At 45.2% G+C, this 20,021-nt stretch overlaps 1 protein-coding gene across 2 annotated transcripts in view; it reads right to left on the bottom strand.

The window, feature by feature from the left end:
• Nucleotides 1-19,580, bottom strand: part of LOC129822343 (solute carrier family 25 member 36-A-like) — a 44,534-nt gene extending 24,954 nt beyond the window's left edge. Inside the window, exons 1-2 of one of the 2 annotated variants that reach the window (XM_055880562.1) lie at nucleotides 19,151-19,580; nucleotides 1,456-1,620 (exon numbers count right to left, since the gene is read on the bottom strand). In XM_055880562.1, coding sequence (XP_055736537.1) covers nucleotides 1,456-1,620; nucleotides 19,151-19,191 — 206 coding nt within the window. In that variant the 5' untranslated portion in view covers nucleotides 19,192-19,580. The remainder of the gene's footprint in view (nucleotides 1-1,455; nucleotides 1,621-19,150) is intronic. The other variant, XM_055880563.1, reaches the window with a different exon arrangement.
• Nucleotides 19,581-20,021: the final 441 nt, after the last annotated feature.

Here is a 20,021-nt window from a genome sequence, read left to right as displayed (position 1 = left end):
GGACAACAAAGTCAAGGTATTGGAGTGGCCATCACAAAGCCCTGACCTCAATCCTATAGAACATTTGTGGGCAGAACTGAAAAAGCATGTGCGAGCAAGGAGGCCAACAAACCTGACTCAGTTACACCAGCTCTGTCAGGAGGAATGGGACAAAATTCACCCAACATATTGTGGGAAGCTTGTGGAAGGCTACCCGAAACATTTGACCCAAGTTAAACAATTTAAAAGGCAATGCTACCAAATACTAATTGAGTGTATGTAAACTTTGACCCACTGGGAATGTGATGAAAGAAATTAAAGCTGAAATAAATCACTCTACTATTATTATGACATTTCACATTCTTAAAATAAAGTGGTGATCCTAACTGACCTAAGACGGGACATTTGTACTTGTATTAAATGTCAGGAATTGTGAAAAAACTGAGTTTAAACGTATTTAGCTATGGTGTATGTAAACTTCCGACTTCGACTGTACATATCACAATATAGCACACTTTCTGTAAATTCAATGAATAAATAGTTTAATTAAAATGACAACATGTAAAGGCCTATTTCTTATTACATTTTGAATTATACTCAACAAATAAAAAGGTACTTACTCATATTTTATTATTTCTCCTTTTATTTAGAACCCTTGTACAAATTTTCAATTAAGCACTAACAAAATATAAAATATTAATGTATAAAATCTAAAAAGGTAAATAGAAAACACCTCAACTAAACTTGCAAAGAAAATAAATATATGCCTAAAATATATATTTTTGAGGGCTTGTCTGTTTTGCATGTCATTTTGGCATTAATGCGTGTCACATATCAATTTGCATTTGGTACCTTGGGTCGAGTGTCACGAAACTGTGTAAATTTGGGCCATGTCTTGCAGATGTAAGTTGTAACAGCAGCTGTTATCTCCTTCCATCTTCGTGATTCTTTGCCATACGGTGTGCCGCGGGCAAAAGCCTCTTGGAACGTCGGAGTCGGGGGTTTGTTTTGAGCACTAGACTGTACTTTTGGGATCTCATCAATAGACACGCTCCGTACTGTTTCACGTAATTCTTGCATAGGTGGTAAAAGAGGTTAATGGTGTTTGAGCCTGTTGTCAGGACCGGCCTGCGGCAGATTTTGCAGAGGTCAGTTTTCTGGTCCATGTCAGACTCATACCCAAACCACGTCCATGCAAACGAAGTAGCCCCTCTTTTAGGTACGAGCTCAGTGTCACGTTCACTCTCCATGTTAGTTCGTGTTGCAAATTTCAGTGTGGAAGAACGCAAAGCATCGTCAATTTGACGAAAAATATTGCCGTAAAGTGTTTGATTTGGGACACAACGAAATAAACAGAGCATAATATGAAACGATAAGACGTTTTTCTATATCGTCCCACGATATAAATCATCATATCACCCAGCTCTAATGACAATGCTAGTAAATCAAGTTGTGCAGGCTGAATATAATACCCACTTGAGGCAGTGTAAAGGTCCTGGAGGGGACATGCGTGCTACGCTGGGCCCATTGACGGTACTGAGCTGCACCTCAGACACGTAGAGTGTGATGTGGGATGACTGTAGTCTGGTCTTCACCACCTCCAGGGGACAGGTCAGGATGGCTCCTACCGTTCCCCCACACCTAGAGGAGGAGAGGGGGAGAGAGAACACAGTGGGGAAGAAAACAGAGGGATTTTCTGAGGTGGCAGCACATATCACTCAGCTGCTCGAGAAAAGCAGCAGACAAACTGGCTGTGGAGCAGTGTGGGGACTCGGAGAGGCCTGCGGGGCAGTGTGGGGACTCGGAGAGGCCTGCGGAGCAGTGTGGGGACTCGGAGAGGCCTGCGGAGCAGTGTGGGGACTCGGAGAGGCCTGCGGAGCAGTGTGGGGACTCGGAGAGGCCTGCGGAGCAGTGTGGGGACTCGGAGAGGCCTGCGGAGCAGTGTGGGGACTCGGAGAGGCCTGCGGAGCAGTGTGGGGACTCGGAGAGGCCTGCGGGGCAGTGTGGGGACTCGGAGAGGCCTGCGGGGCAGTGTGGGGACTCGGAGAGGCCTGCGGGGCAGTGTGGGGACTCGGAGAGGCCTGCGGGGCAGTGTGGGGACTCGGAGAGGCCTGCGGGGCAGTGTGGGGACTCGGAGAGGCCTGCGGGGCAGTGTGGGGACTCGGAGAGGCCTGCGGAGCAGTGTGGGGACTCGGAGAGGCCTGCGGAGCAGTGTGGGGACTCGGAGAGGCCTGCGGAGCAGTGTGGGGACTCGGAGAGGCCTGCGGAGCAGTGTGGGGACTCGGAGAGGCCTGCGGAGCAGTGTGGGGACTCGGAGAGGCCTGCGGAGCAGTGTGGGGACTCGGAGAGGCCTGCGGAGCAGTGTGGGGACTCGGAGAGGCCTGCGGAGCAGTGTGGGGACTCGGAGAGGCCTGCGGAGCAGTGTGGGGACTCGGAGAGGCCTGCGGAGCAGTGTGGGGACTCGGAGAGGCCTGCGGAGCAGTGTGGGGACTCGGAGAGGCCTGCGGAGCAGTGTGGGGACTCGGAGAGGCCTGCGGAGCAGTGTGGGGACTCGGAGAGGCCTGCGGAGCAGTGTGGGGACTCGGAGAGGCCTGCGGAGCAGTGTGGGGACTCGGAGAGGCCTGCGGAGCAGTGTGGGGACCCGGAGAGGCCTGCGGAGCAGTGTGGGGACCCGGAGAGGCCTGCGGAGCAGTGTGGGGACCCGGAGAGGCCTGCGGAGCAGTGTGGGGACTCGGAGAGGCCTGCGGAGCAGTGTGGGGACTCGGAGAGGCCTGCGGAGCAGTGTGGGGACTCGGAGAGGCCTGCGGAGCAGTGTGGGGACTCGGAGAGGCCTGCGGAGCAGTGTGGGGACTCGGAGAGGCCTGCGGAGCAGTGTGGGGACTCGGAGAGGCCTGCGGAGCAGTGTGGGGACTCGGAGAGGCCTGCGGAGCAGTGTGGGGACTCGGAGAGGCCTGCGGAGCAGTGTGGGGACTCGGAGAGGCCTGCGGAGCAGTGTGGGGACTCGGAGAGGCCTGCGGAGCAGTGTGGGGACTCGGAGAGGCCTGCGGAGCAGTGTGGGGACTCGGAGAGGCCTGCGGAGCAGTGTGGGGACTCGGAGAGGCCTGCGGAGCAGTGTGGGGACTCGGAGAGGCCTGCGGAGCAGTGTGGGGACTCGGAGAGGCCTGCGGAGCAGTGTGGGGACTCGGAGAGGCCTGCGGAGCAGTGTGGGGACTCGGAGAGGCCTGCGGAGCAGTGTGGGGACTCGGAGAGGCCTGCGGAGCAGTGTGGGGACTCGGAGAGGCCTGCGGAGCAGTGTGGGGACTCGGAGAGGCCTGCGGAGCAGTGTGGGGACTCGGAGAGGCCTGCGGAGCAGTGTGGGGACTCGGAGAGGCCTGCGGGGCAGTGTGGGGACTCGGAGAGGCCTGCGGGGCAGTGTGGGGACTCGGAGAGGCCTGCGGGGCAGTGTGGGGACTCGGAGAGGCCTGCGGGGCAGTGTGGGGACTCGGAGAGGCCTGCGGGGCAGTGTGGGGACTCGGAGAGGCCTGCGGGGCAGTGTGGGGACTCGGAGAGGCCTGCGGGGCAGTGTGGGGACTCGGAGAGGCCTGCGGGGCAGTGTGGGGACTCGGAGAGGCCTGCGGGGCAGTGTGGGGACTCGGAGAGGCCTGCGGGGCAGTGTGGGGACTCGGAGAGGCCTGCGGGGCAGTGTGGGGACTCGGAGAGGCCTGCGGGGCAGTGTGGGGACTCGGAGAGGACTGCGGAGCAGTGTGGGGACTCGGAGAGGCCTGCGGAGCAGTGTGGGGACTCGGAGAGGCCTGCGGAGCAGTGTGGGGACTCGGAGAGGCCTGCGGAGCAGTGTGGGGACTCGGAGAGGCTTGCGGAGCAGTGTGGGGACTCGGAGAGGCTTGTGGGGCAGTGTGGGGACTCGGAGAGGCTTGTGGGGCAGACTAGGAGAGGCTTGTGGGGCAGTGTGGAGACTAGGAGAGGCTTGTGGGGCAGTGTGGAGACTAGGAGAGGCTTGTGGAGCAGTGTGGGGACTAGGAGAGGCTTGTGGAGCAGTGTGGAGACTAGGAGAGGCTTGTGGGGAAGTGTGGGGACTAGGAGAGGCTTGTGGAGCAGTGTGGGGACTAGGAGAGGCTTGTGGGGCAGTGTGGAGACTAGGAGAGGCTTGTGGGGCAGTGTGGGGACTAGGAGAGGCTTGTGGAGCAGTGTGGGGACTCGGAGAGGCTTGGCTTTGGAGAGTCAGCACAGTAGTGTCCCGTCTGTGGAAAAAACTGTTCTCGTCTGGAATTAATCATTGCAATAACAAACACTTTGTGCAAGTACCTTTCACACATCTAATTTGACCTAATGCTTTCCAAAAGCACACAAATACCAGAAATACTATCAGACATCCACAAATGTCTATGACTGCGAGTCTAAGCTTCTTTTATGAACTCATGAATACATCATGGTTTTGACCGCAATGGAAGTGGGATGATTTGAAAGAAGAAGCCTACATTCTACGAGTCCTTTGGGGGCAATATGGCAAGTAGAAAGTACGTGTTTATAACCTAGCCCTGAGCAATTGCCCTGTGTTGTATCATAAAATATTTTAAAAATAATTTTAAAAAAAGATATGAGGGAATCTTTTCAGCCAAGCCCCAGTAAATGACAGATATGGTGGTTGATCATTAATCCATACTTCTATTGAGGGAGATGGCCACAGTAAAAAGACATAGGGAAGCCCACCAGCTAAACATGCACGCCTGGCACATGTGGACTGCGCATGTCTACACATGCGACAGAGCATGAGCATTTACACATGCGACAGAGCAGAGCATTTACACAAGACATTGTCCTGTGTAAATGCAGGCTATTCTTTGGGTGTTGAAATCTGTTAATGCAAAGTCGGAACTCCAGTCTGCCCACACTAGTCACAGATCAACTCCATTGGAAATTGTGGAGTTTAGTTTAGTCGGCTAGGAAGCAGAAAAACCCAGCCCTGTTGATTAGGCTACTGCCCATCATAAACTAACAATTACCTCTATTCCTTCCAGAATGGTTCACTCATATAGTGGTGTGGGGGCTGTGCTTTGGCAAAGTGGGTGGGGTTATATCCTGCCTGCTTGGCCCTGTCTGGGGGTATCATCGGATGGGGCCACAGTGTCTCCTGACCCCTCCTGTCTCAGCCTCCAGTATTTATGCTGCAGTAGTTTATGTGTCGGCGGGGCTAGGGTCAGTCTGTTATATCTGGAGTACTTCTCCTGTCTTATCCGGTGTCCTGTGTGAATTTAATTATGCTCTCTCTAACTCTTTCCCTCTCTCTGAGGAGCTGAGCCCTAGGACCATGCCTCAAGACTACCTGGCATGATGATTCCTTGCTGTCCCCAGTCCACCTGGCCGTGCTGACCTGTTGCACCCTCGACAACCACTGTGATTACTATTATTTGACCATGCTGGTCATTTATGAACATCTTGGCCATGTTCTGTTATATTCTCCACCCAGCACAGCCAGAAGAGGACAGGCCACCCCTCATAGCCTGGTTCCTCTCTAGGTTTCTTCCTAGGTTTTGGCCTTTCAAGGGAGTTTTTCCTAGCTACTGTGGTTCTACACCTGCATTGCTTGCTGTTTCGGGTTTTAGGCAGGGTTTCTGTACAGCACTTTGAGATGTCAGCTGATGTAAGAAGGGCTATATAAATACATTTGATGTATTGGTGTCAAGTCACCCTCATACAGTAGGGGTCTTCCAACCCTCCCTGACATATTTCACAATTGGTTGTCTCAGCTGGAATTGGCCATGTGCGTACTTCCGGCAACAAAAATCGCAGAGAAAATTGCGAAAGTGGGTGAAGATTTGGCTGAAATTAAATATACAGCGGACACTCTCGACAACCAAGTTAAACCCCGAAGAAAGGATATCAACATTGGAGGACAAGAACACACACCTAAACCACACTGTTGAAAAAATGGAGACTATGCACGAAAAACTGGAAGAATGACTTCAATACCAGGAAAATCTGAGAAAGTCGGAAAAATACACTTCGGAACAGTGGTGTTCCCGAAATCCACATAAATTCGGTGGATTGTGTGAAAGACATTTTACGTAATCTATGAGGACACACAGGAGGATTTTAACAACATGACCATTGAGAGAACACATCGGACACTGGCGACACCATGCCCCGGACCAGTCCCACGTAACCCCCGGCCTATCCTGGTGAAATTTTTACCATACACCAACAGGGAGAAGTTCCTGCTCAAAGCAAAATAACTCAGGACTTTTCGCTGCAAAGAGACAAAGGTGGAGTTTTTCCCTGACTTTTCCAAGGACAAGAGAAATGCGTTCACGGAGGTAAGACGTATGTGCATGAAAAGGAGACTAAAATACTCCTTGCAATACCCTTCCGTGTTCTGGGTTACTGTGAGAGGATCACTACGTCGTTCTTACAGACCCAAAGAAGGGTGTTGCGGACGTCAATGAGGCTGAATAATCTGAGTAGCGTGGTAGGCTATGGAAAATCCACATGATGGGGGTGGTTCATCAGGGATGGACTACCATTTTTCCCTAAGCTGATAGAACTTCCTATGTTGTAAGCAGTCTCACGGAGTGTTTATGCTGTGAATGTTGCCTACAATGTATCTTTCTGGTTTACAGTTGATATCATTATAGTACTAGATTGCGCAGGATTTTAGTCCAAGCACATCATTCTGTTTTACGGTCATAGAAGGAATAAACATATCTATTCTTTTAAGTTTTCACTCGTATCATAACAGCAATAGCTGGTCAATATAGGCTTCAACAGGCGTGTTTGGGCCATGCATGATGGGCACAACCCAAAGTGTACGTTTATTTTATCATTATTATGACCTATACAAGTCTCCCTTTGGTGTTTATTCTCTGCTTACATTGCTGCCTTATGGAATTAGACAGTTCTTGAGAAAGGTAATAACTTCTCTGAGTATAATGATCAGCCTGTCGTTAGGTTCAATGTTTTTTCTATGACATGTCATCGCTGTCGTTTCAAAATGTATATGGTCATGCCTATATTTGGCATTGGTAAAACGTTCTTATTTTGGTTGGAGCGTCAGTGCTGGGAAGACCTCGGGACACTTCACACGGATGAAAGCCTGGTTTAGGGGGAGGGGGATTTCTGTATCTTGTGGGTTTGGGATATGTTTATGACATTTGTTCAATGGGAAGTTTAGTGTTCTATATGGGGTGCACTACCAGTCGTTCACTTTCTTTGATTCTCTAAGCATCGATTTCAAATATTCTAACAGTCGTCACGTTTTAGTAGTAGTATATTTACATTATAAATCGGGATTATAAAATCAGGCCCCTGGTGCATTTTTTGATAAATCCAAAACTGTTGTAACCAGGACCTCCAAAACTCAAGAAGCAATTTAAACAATGTGAGGATGCTGGTCTTTATGATATGGAGACTGATCAATCCAACCACTTGTGATTAATCATTATTTTCAAATAGGCACACTGTCTATTCACGCACCGACTATTTTCTGATCTCACACTCTCTCATAGATAAAGTGGGTGCTTGCAGTGTGGACATCATAACTATGACAGCTCATAATCCCATTGATCTGACTGTTGGAATAGGAGAAGAGAAAAATGTTAATGTTGGAGAATGAACACCAGCCTCTTACATGACAAGGTGTTTTGTGAATTCCTTTGTGCCAGAACACACTACAAAACAGGCACATGTGCGAAACAGGTACATGCCTGGGAAGATTTTAAAGCATACATATGTGGAGTAATGATACAACAATCAGCTACTATTAAGAAATTAGATTAACAGAAAATGTATCAACTTGAAACAGAGCTCAAAACTCTGGAGAGGGAATATTGGTCCAATCCTAACAACATTTCTCTGGTAAACCTGACAAACTAAATAGGAGCTGAATACTTTATTCAGTAAAAAAGCGGAATATTTCCTGTTCAGGCTGAAGCAGAGATAGTAAGAATCAGGTGAAGGCAGGAAAACTGTTGGCCACTATCCCATCCCATCCTGGGATACCCAGTGGTTTCTATAAAAGGTTTGCAAAGCACCTTAGCAAAGAAATATTGAAAACATTTAACACATTGATTACAAAACATCTGGCTATGAGGGAGACTACTTCCGGCGCCGACCGAGATGGACGCCTTGCTTCGCGTTCCTAGGGAACTATGCAGTATTTTGTTTTTTTATGTGTTATTCCTTACATTGGTACCCCAGGTAATCTTAGGTTTCATTACATACAGTCGGGAGGAACTACTGAATATAAGAGCAATGTCAACTCACCATCGTTACAACCAGGAATATGACTCTCCCGAAGCGGATCCTGTGTCTTGCCTTCCACCCAATACAATCGATCTGATCCCAGCCGGCGACCCTAAACAACGACGCCGTAAAAGGGGCAAACGAAGAGGTCTCCTGGTCAGGCTTCGGAGACGGGCACATCGCGCTCCACTCCCTAGCATACTACTCGCCAATGTCCAGTCTCTTGACAATAAGGTTGATGAAATCCGAGCATGGGTAACATTCCAGAGAGACATCAGAGACTGTAACGTTCTCTGCTTCACGGAAACATGGCTCACTCAAGAGACGCTAACGGAGTCGGTGCAGCCAGCTGGTTTCTTCACGCATCGCACCGACAGAAACAAACATCTTTCTGGTAAGAAGAGGGGCGGGGGTGTATGCCTTATGATCAACGAGACGTGGTGTGATCATAACAACATACAGGAACTCAAGTCATTCTGTTCACCAGATTTAGAATTCCTCACAATCAAATGTCGAGCGCATTATCTACCAAGGGAATTCTCTTCGATTATAATCACAGCCGTATATATCCCCCCCCCAAGCAGACACATCGATGGCCCTGAACGAACTTTATCTGACTCTCTGTAAACTGGAAACCACACACCCTGAGGCTGCATCCATTGTAGCTGGGGATTTTAACAAGGCTAATCTGAAAACAAAACTCCCTAAATTCTATCAGCATATCGGTTGTGCTACCAGAGCTGGTAAAACCTTGGATCATTGTTATACTAACTTCCGCGACGCATATAAGGCCCTCCCCCGCCCTCCTTTCGGAAAAGCTGACCACCACTCCATTTTGTTGCTTCCAGCCTACAAACAGAAACTAAAACAGCAAGCTCCCCGCTCAGATCTGTTCAACGCTGGTCCGACCAATCTGATTCCACCCTTCAAGACTGCTTCGATCACGTGGATGGGGATATGTTCTGCATTGCGTCCAACAACAACATTGACGAATATGCTGATTCGGTGAGCGAGTTCATTAGAAAGTGCATTGACGATGTCGTACCCACAGCAGCGATTAAAACATTCCCAAACCAGAAACCGTGGATTGATGGCAGCATTCGCGTGAAACTGAAAGCGCGAACCACTGCTTTTAACCAGAGCATGGTGACCGGAAACATGACCGAATACAAACAGCGTAGTTATTCCCTCCGCAAGGCAATCAAACAAGCTAAGTCCCAGTATAGAGACAAAGTAGAGTCGCAATTCAACAGCTCAGGCACAAGAGGCATGTGGCAGGGTCTACAGTCAATCACAGATTACAAAAAGAAAACCAGCCCCGTCGCGGACCAGGATGTCTTGCTCCCAGACAGACTAAATAACTTTTTTGCTCGCTTTAAGGACAATACAGCGCCACTGACACGGCCCGCTACCAAAACCTGCGGGCTCTCCTTCACTGCAGCCGAGGTGAGTAAAACATTTAAACGTGCTAACCCTCGCAAGGCTGCAGGCCCAGACGGCATTCCCAGCCGCGTCCTCAGAGCATGCGCAGACCAGCTGGCTGGTATGTTTAAGGACATATTCAATCAATCCTTATCCCAGTCTGCTGTTCCCACATGCTTCAAGAGGGCCACCATTGTTCCTGTTCCCAAGAAAGCTAAGGTAACTGAGCTAAACGACTTCCGTCATCATGAAGTGCTTTGAGAGACTAGTCAAGGACCATATCACCTCCACCCTACCTGACACCCTAGACCCACTCCAATTTGCTTACCGACCCAATAGGTCCACAGACGACGCAATCGCAACCACACTGCCCTAACCCATCTGGACAAGAGAAATACCTATGTGAGAATGCTGTTCATCGACTACAGCTCAGCATTTAACACCATAGTACCCTCCAAACTCGTCATCAAGCTCGAGACCCTGGGTCTCGACCCCGCCCTGTGCAGCTGGGTCCTGGACTTCCTGACGGGCCGCCCCCAGGTGGTGAGGGTAGGTAACAACATCTCCACCCCGCTGATCCTCAACACTGGGGCCCCACAAGGGTGCGTTCTGAGCCCTCTCCTGTACTCCCTGTTCACCCACGACTGCGTGGCCATGCACGACTCCAACTCAATCATCAAGTTTGCGGACGACACTACAGTGGTAGGCTTGATTACCAACAACGACGAGATGGCCTACAGGGAGGAGGTGAGGGCCCTCGGAGTGTGGTGTCAGGAAAATAATCTCACACTCAACGTCAACAAAACAAAGGAGACGATTGTGGACTTCAGGAAACAGCAGAGGAAGCACCCCCCTATCCACATCGACGGGACAGTAGTGGAGAAGGTGGAAAGTTTTAAGTTCCTCGGTGTACACATCACGGACAAACTGAATTGGTCCACCCACACAGACAGTGTTGTGAAGAAGGCGCAGCAGCGCCTCTTCAACCTCAGGAGGCTGAAGAAATTCGGCTTGTCACCAAAAGCACTCACAAACTTCTACAGATGCACAATCGAGAGCATCCTGTCGGGCTGTATCACCGCCTGGTACGGCAACTGCTCCGCCCACAACCATAAGGCTCTCCAGAGGGTAGTGAGGTCTGCACAACGCATCACCGGGGGCAAACTACCGGCCCTCCAGGACACCTACACCACCCGATGTCACAGGAAGGCCATAAAGATCATCAAGGACAACAACCACCCGAGCCACTGCCTGTTCACCCCGCTATCATCCAGAAGACGAGGTCAGTACAGGTGCATCAAAGCAGGGACCGAGAGACTGAAAAACAGCTTCTATCTCAAGGCCATCAGACTGTTAAACAGCCACCACTAACATTTAGTGGCCGCTGCCAACATACTGACTCAACTCCAGCCACTTTAATAATGGGAATTGATGGAAATTATGTAAAAATGTATCACTAGCCACTTTAAAACAATGCCACTTAATATAATGTTTACATACCCTACATTACTCACCTCATATGTATATGTATATACTGTACTGTATATCCTCCACTGCATCTTGCCATCTTTATGTAACACATGTATCACTAGCCACTTTAAACTATGCCACTTTATGTTTACATACCTGTACACTATACCATCTACTGCATCTTGCCTATGCCGTTCCGTACCATCACTCATTCATATATTTTTATGTACATATTCTTTATCCCTTTACACTTGTGTGTATAAGGTAGTAGTTGTGGAATTGTTAGGTTAGATTACTTGTTGGTTATTACTGCATTGTCGGAACTAGAAGCACAAGCATTTCGCTACAATCGCATTAACATCTGCTAACCATGTGTAAAATTTGATTTGATTTGAATCATATCATTAAGAAAACCATAAATCCAGACCAGGTGGGATTTGTGAAAGGCAGAACTTCATCTGACAATCTTAAACGCCTATTGCATGTCATCTGGAAGGCAAAAGATTTGGATGCTTCAGTGGCAGCCTTATCCTTAGACGCAGAGAAAGCCTTTGATAGGGTGGGCTGGGACTACCTGCATTATACTATAAAAACATTTGGATTTGGACTAGAGGTTGACCGATTCTGATTTTCCATCGCGATACCGATAATTGGAGGACCAAAAAAAGCCGATAGCGATTAAATCGTCAGATTTGATATATATATATACATATACAGTGGGGCAAAAAAGTATTTAGTCAGCCACCAATTGTGCAAGTTCTCCCACTTAAAAAGATGAGGCCTGTAATTTTCATCATAGGTACACTTCAACTATGACAGTGCAATGTTTGAAGCACAGCGAAGAGCTGCTGGCAAATGCAGGAAAGTGCTGTTTGAATGAATGCTTACGAGCCTGCTGCTGCCTACCACCGCTCAGTCAGACTGCTCTATCAAATCATAGACTAATTATATTATGAGCCTTAGGTCATTAATATGGTCAAATCCGGAAACTATCATTTCGAAAACAAAACGTTTATTCCTTCAGTGAAATGCGGAACCCTTCCGTATTTTATCTAACGGGTGGCATCCCTAAGTCTAAATATTGCTGTTACATTGCACAACCTTCAATGTTATGTCATAATTCTGTACAATTCTGGCAAATTAATTACGTTCTTTGTTAGGAAGAAATGGTCTTCACACAGTTCGCAACGAGCCAGGCGCCCCAAACTGCTGCATATACCCTGACTCTGCTTGCACAGAACGCAAGAGAAGTGACACAATTTCCCTAGTTAAAAGAAATTCATGTTAGCAGGCAATATTAACTAAATATGCAGGTTTAAAAATATATACTTGTGTATTGATTTTAAGAAAGGCATGGATGTTTATGGTTAGGTACACATTGGTGCAACGACAGTGCTTTTTTCACAAATGCGCTTGTTAAATCACCCGTTTGGCGAAGTAGTCTATGTTTCAATGATAAATTACCAGGCACCACAACGATTATATGCAACGTAGGACAAGCTAGATAAACTAGTAATATCATCAACCATGTGTAGTTAACTAGTGATTATGTTAAGATTTATTGTTTTTTATAAGATAAGTTTAATGCTAGCTAGCACCTTACCGTGGATCCTTGCTGCACTCGCATAACAGGTAGTCAGCCTGCCACGCAGTCTCCTCGTTGAGTGCAATGTAATCGGCCATAATTGGTGTCCAAAAATGCCGATTGTTATGAACACTTGAAATCGTCCCTAATTAAAATCGGCCATTCCGATTAATCGGTCGACCTCTAATTTGGACAGGGCTTTCAGGATATTACTAAATGTATGTACAACCCCAAATCAATAGTAGTCAATAACAGACTACGATCATCTCCATTTTCAGTTGGACGAGGCACGAAACAAGGTGACCGTCTCTCGCCTCTCCTATTTATTATAGCATTAGAACCATTAGCCGAAGCATCAGATTAAACAAAAGGTGGGACTGCAGAATCAAATAATGTCCCATACGAAAAATATATGGAGTCAGATTCATAAGAGAGAAATATTCACCTCTGCTTCGTTATGGAACAACCCTAAACTGAAAAAAGGGGGACACATGGTTTTCTGGAAAGATTTGTATAGAAAGGGGATAAAGAACATCGGTTGTCCATATCAAGAAAACTCGCTAGCTTTTTTAAAGAACTAAGGTCCAAATATAATTAACAGAAACAAGACTTTGAGATTGTATGTTCAAGGTAGTCCAGAGTAACAATAAATTCTCTGTACATTCTGATATAAGTGTTAAGATGTACAGTTGAAGTCGGAAGTTCACATACACTAAGTTGACTGTGCCTTTTATTTTTTGTGCCTTTTAAACTGCTTGGAAAATTCCAGAAAATGGATGTCATGGCTTTAGAAGCTTCTAATAGGCTAATTGACATCATTGAGTCAATTGGAGGTGTACGTGTGGATGTATTTCAAGGCCTACCTTCAAACTCAGTGCCTCTTTGCTTGACATCATGGGGAAATCAAAAAAAAATCAGCCAAGACCGCAGAAAAATAATTGCAGACCTCCACATGTCTGGTTCATCCTTGGGAGCAATTTACAAATGCCTGAAGGTACCACGTTCACCTGTACAAACAATAGTACGCAGGTATAAACACCATGGGACCACACAGCCGTCATAGCGCTCAGGAAGGAGACGTGTTCTGTCTCCTAGAGAAGAACGTACTTTGGTGTGAAAGGTGCAAATCAATCCCAGAACAGCAGCAAAGGACGCTGGAGATGCTGCTGTTCTGATGCTGGAGGAAACAGCTGCAAAAGTATCTATATCCACATTAAAACGAGTCCTATGTCGACATAACCTGAAAAGCCACTCAGCAAGGAAGCAGCCACTGCTCCAAAACCACCATAAAAAAGCCAGACTACGGTTTGCAACCGCACATGGGGACAAAGATTGTACCTTTTGGAGAAATGTCCTCTGGTCTGAGGAAACAAAAATAGAACTGTTTGGCCATAATGACCGTTGTTATGTTTGGATGAAAAATGGGGACGCTTGCAAGACGAAGAACACCATCCCAACCGTGAAGCATGGGAGTGGCAGCATCATGTTGTGGGGGTGCTTTGCTGCCCGGAGGGACTGGTGCACTTCACAAAATAAATGGCATCATGAGTCGGGAAAATTATGTGGATATATTGAAGCAACATCTCAAGACATCAGGCAGGAAGTTAAAGCTTGGTCGCAAATGGGTCTTCCATATGGACAATGACTCCAAGCATACGTGCAAAGTTGTGTCAAAATGGCTTAAGGACAACAAAGTCAAGGTATTGGAGTGGCCATCACAAAGCCCTGACCTCAATCCTATAGAACATTTGTGGAAAAACTGAAAAAGTATGTGCGAGCAAGGAGGCCAACAAACCTGACTCAGTTACACCAGCACTGTCAGGAGGAATGGGACAAAATTCACCCAACTTATTGTGAGAAGCTTGTGGAAGGCTACCCGAAACATTTGACCCAAGTTAAACAATTTAAAGGCAACACTATCAGATACTAATTGAGTGTATGTAAACTTCTGACCCACTGGGAATGTGATGCAAGAAATAAAAGCTGAAATAAATCATTCTCTCTGCTATTATTCTGACAATTCACATTCTTAAAATAAAGTGGTGATCCTCCTAACTGACCTAAGACAGGGCATTTTTACTAGGATTAAATGTCAGGAATTGTGAAAAACTGAGTTTAACTTCTTTGGGCTACAAGCCCGAAGCCGGGCACAATATGACAACAGCCACTTCAAGTGCAGGGCGCGAAATTCAAAATATATTTTTTAGAAATATTTAACTTTCACACATTAACAAGTCCAATACAGCATATGAAAGATAAACATCTTGTGAATCCAGCCAACATGTCCGATTTTTTAAATGTTTTACAGCGAAAACACCACATATATTTATGTTAGCTCACCACCAAATACAAAAAAGGACAGACATTTTTCACAGCACAGGTAGCATGCACAAAGCCAACCTAACTAACCAAGAAACAACCAAACTAACCAAGAAACAACTTTATCAGATGACAGTCCTATAACATGTTATACAATAAATCTATGTTTTGTTCGAAAAATGTGCATATTTGAGGTATAAATCAGTTTTACATTGCAGCTACCATCACAGCTACCGTCACAAATAGGACCGAAGCAGCCAGAGTAATCAGACACCAACGTCAAATACCTAAATACTCATCATAAAACATTTCTGAAAAATCGATGGTGTATAGCAAATTAAAGACAAACATCTTGTGAATCCAGCCAATATTTCAGATTTTTTAAGTGTTTTACAGCGAAAACACAATATAGCATTATATTAGCTTACTACAATAGCCTACCACACTACCGCATTCATTCATCAAGGCACGTTAGCGATAGCAATAGGCACGTTAGCGATAGCGAATAAACCAGCAAAAGATATTATTTTTGACTAACCTTGATAAGCTTCATCAGATGACAGTCCTATAACATCAGGTTATACATACACTTATGTTTTGTTCGAAAATGTGCATATTTAGAGCTGAAATCAGTGGTTATACATTGTGCTAACGTAGCATCTTTTTCCCAGAATGTGCGGATATTTTTATGGCACCCAACTATTCTGACCAAATAACTATACATAAACGTTACTAAAAAATACATGTTGTATAGGAAATGATAGATAAACTAGTTCTTAATGCAATCGCCGTGTTAGAATTCTAAAAATAACTTCATTATGACATCCAGCTTAGGTATAGCGAGAGAGTACCCAAAATCTGGGCGCAAACGACTATTTCACATGTTCGACAGATATATGAAATAGCATCATAAAATGGGTCCTACTTTTGATGATCTTTCATCAGAATGTTGTACAAGGGGTTCTTTGTCGGGAACAATCGTTGTTTGGATTTAGAATGTCCTCTTCTCCAGTCAATTAGCACGGAAAGCTAGCAAAGTAGCGCGAAGCTCTCCTTCCTGAACAAAGGCACACAACGCAACACGCCTAACGTCCCGAATAAATTTCAATAACCTAATAAAACTATATTGAAAAAACATACTTTACGATGATATTGTCACATGTATCAAATAAAATCAAAGCCGGAGATATTAGTCGTCTATAACAACAGCTTATCAGAAGGCAAAACCAGGTCCCTTCACGCGCTCTCCAGAAAACAGGAAACTGGTGACACGTCATGCCGAGAGCTTTTATTCGACTCCAGATCAAGTTATACACTCCATTTCTTCTCTCACTGCCTGTCGACATCTAGTGGAAGACGTATGAAGTGCATGTATTCTAATAAATATCAAGGACCTTTATAGGCAGGCCCTAGAACAGAGCATCGATTTCAGATTTTCCACTTCCTGTCAGGAAGTTTGCTGCAAAATGAGTTCTGTTTTACTCACAGATATAATTCAAACGGTTTTAGAAACTAGAGTGTTTTCTATCCAATAGTAATAATAATATGCATATTGTACGAGCAAGAATTGAGTACGAGGCCATTTGAAATGGGCACCTTTTATCCGGCTACTCAATACTGTCCCTGCAGCCCAAACAGGTTAAATGTATTTGGCTAAGGTGCATGTAAACTTCTGACCTCAAATGTAAATTTGCAAAGGATTCTCAAATACCGCAGGGCTTACATATAGCCACCTTATAGGTGGTTTTAATGGAACTTGTAAGGGCTTGAAGGCCGTATGGAAAAAAGACCTGGAGATAATTTTAGAGAGGAGGAATGAGAGATGCCTGGTTCAAACTGATTCAATTTAAAGTGTTCAATAAGATTTACTGGACTCTAACCACAACCAAAAGAGTCACATTGAGACACTGGAGGGAGAAGGACCCTCCCTCATATAAGGAATGGTACATAGACTTGGCAGAAACAGCTTCATATGAAAGATTGATTTATAAAATGTATTGTCAACTCAATAATTGTATTGATATCTGGGGACATTTTCTCTCAGCGATAGAAAGAGAAAACAATGTGTAAAGGCCTGATAGACTACAGACATACAGAGATGACTGGTAGGGGCAGGGATTTTTGTTTTGTTTGTTTCGTTTTTCCTTTTGTTATAATAGTTATGCATGAGGGGGTGAAAAATTAGAAGATAGTTTCCTCGTTTTTATTGTATGTGTGGTGCCGGTCGGGGATTTGGACACACCATTCAAATGAGTGGTTGGGTGAGTCCAGGCTTTTGACTGGTACTGTATATTAATGTCTGCCAATTTATTGTTCAGTGATAAATGTAATTCAATTGCATTGTTATATCGTGAAAACAAAAAACGATTAAAATAAATAAAAATAATTGGCCATGTGCCTTTGTTTACAAGAATTAAGGAGCGCTCTTGCTCTGTATTGATCCATCTTGTCCTTTTTCCATGAGTCTGTGAGTAACACATGCAGGAATGCTTCTTGCCTTGCAGCCTCAAGCTTGACATGCGCCTTCACACACACACAATAGCAACCCAGCTGAAATGTGAGTCCTGAAATCTTTAACATAATCTTGAAAGCATCTCATCTGTTGTTTCACTCTATTGACCATATGAATGTGCATAGTAAGAGTCTGGATATTCTTTTTCTACAGCCCTTGCATGTTGCGGTTATTTATAAATAAAATCCTCATCTAGCCCTTGATTATGACTCTAAGTTTAAGTTCCATTACACATAAGAGTCATTGGAAGAGGGGTCTTCTGTATGTGGAAATTTTGTTAAGAGCCCTGGGGCTTGGTCTGAACAATAACACGCATCACTTGTGGTACAGTTTGAGAAGCATAAGGATCTTATCTTTCATATCAAAGAGAAATACTTTTCTAAAAACAAAAGGTTGAATTGATACCTTTATAGGGTTTGTGTTCCCACACTACCATATCTCCGTGTTACAGTGTGGCTTTACGGAAGGAAGAAGGACCACCTGTGCTAATTCGCATGCTCCAAACACCTGGGTGTAACAGAAGAAGGCTGCCAGAAATGTGTTGTCACTGAAAAATACTTTTGGCTGCAACTGTCATAAAGCCGGTTAAAACAGTGAACAAGTAAGTGTGTATTTTGCATTTGTGGAATTATTTTGATGTGATATGAAAGTAGAGGGATTTAAGTTTTTAGAACCGTATGGCAATTTAGAATCAATTTACGTTTAGGTGGAGTATTTGGTTGTTTTGGCTGCCAAAGCAAGTCTACCTCTGAAAATAACATATACCTTGGACCTTAAGGTGTAATGGTAACGTTAGGCTCCTTCTGAGCACATCTTGGTCTAGTCCTCATACTATCAGTCATTGCTCGCTTCAATGTGACACTGACAGTGTGGGCATCATGACTATTTACGATTACAACCTTGGGCTGTATATGTTTAATTGGAGAAGAGTTCCCCATCGGCTGCGGCAGTTCAGGTAATGTATAGCTAGCTGGCCATGGTACGACCTTGGAGAGCATTTGTTTTGGTTCTGAAGCCGCATCTTGATCAGATGCCACTATGAGATACAATACTTACACCTCAGTGAGAGAAACCGGATAGTTTAGAGCTTACCACAATATTAGACGTCCTCTTTTGAGCGTTAATGGTGCATTAGTTGCATGAGTAGCTAAATAATTTGATAGTAAGGGATGACAGGCAACGTTAAGATTAGCTGACGTTAGAATGTGAAATAAGGTCAAAACAATGGCATCCGAGCGCACGTGCTAAAACGAGTGTATCAGCGTGGGTTATGGCTAATAGTCGGACAATATATCAAGTTAGTATTTAGAGAATAGCAATAGAAAAACTCGTATACAATAAAACTTATACATAACGCCGCAAAATAAATGGTCCTACCAAAACCAGACAGGGTCAGTTATGACATTGAATTTAGCTAGCTAATATTAGCTAGTTAGCAAGCTAGCAAAACATCTGTTAAAGGCACATCATCAGGAAGGAGTCCAGAATAACAGCAACTAATTGATAACTAGCTAACTAGACATATTTGAATTGTATCGTTTGCTAGCTAGCTTCATATTCTATTCCATTATGTTAGATACTGTTACAGTGGACTGTATTACTAGCAAGCGATTATCCATGATACTCACCCTCCAGCAAACAGATGAACCAGGGTATCTCTCTGACTCATTCTGTCTCATATTCACAGGACCCGTACGCAAGGCACCACTTTGGGTTGGTAGGAGGGCGGACGACAAAGGAATTTGTAACTTATTGATCACTAGTCCAATGCGCCGTGTTATGGTGGAGGTCAGTTGCTAGCAAAAACGAGTATATGTAACGTTAGCTTCCCAAGCTAATAGTTGCCTTCCCCCGATTAAAAACCTCTCGGTCTCGACAGTAACTTTGCGTCTCTTCTGTGTTAACAGGGATACTATTTTTCTAGTGAATAAATGAAAATCGTTATATAATCGATACACTTATACCCCGACACATTCCTCACCGTCAAGCCGTTCCACACTGAACGTTACAGCGACAAGACAGAATAGTTTTCATCCAAAGGGAAGTCGCAAAACAAAGGCTGTGATTGGCGGATGTGTAGAAGTACGTCATTAAATCCCGCCCCGTAACTACTTTTTCACGTGATCAGACTTTGAATGGAAGCTTTGCAAGCTGGTGATACAGCAAGCTTAAATCAAATCGAATAACATTTTTATTGGTCGCGAAGTATTTTGCAGATGTTATCGCAGGTGCAGCGAAATGCTTATGTTTCTAGTTCCAAAAGTGCAGCATACCTAACATACAAAACAATACACAGAAATCCAAAACAATGAAATAAAGATATTAAGAAATATCCGAACGAGTAATGTCAGAGTCTGGAATAAATATGTATTTGATGGTGTTAATTTCCGGTCACAATTTTCTTTTTACCCAGTTTTTCTCCCCAATTTCGTGGTATCCAATTGTTAGTAGTTACTATCCTGTCTCATCACTACAACCCCCGTACGGGCTCCGGAGGAC

Source organism: Salvelinus fontinalis, chromosome 24 (assembly GCF_029448725.1).
Source record: "Salvelinus fontinalis isolate EN_2023a chromosome 24, ASM2944872v1, whole genome shotgun sequence".
Classification (NCBI taxonomy): Eukaryota; Metazoa; Chordata; class Actinopteri; order Salmoniformes; family Salmonidae; genus Salvelinus; species Salvelinus fontinalis.
This window is presented reverse-complemented; position numbering and strand designations above follow the sequence as displayed.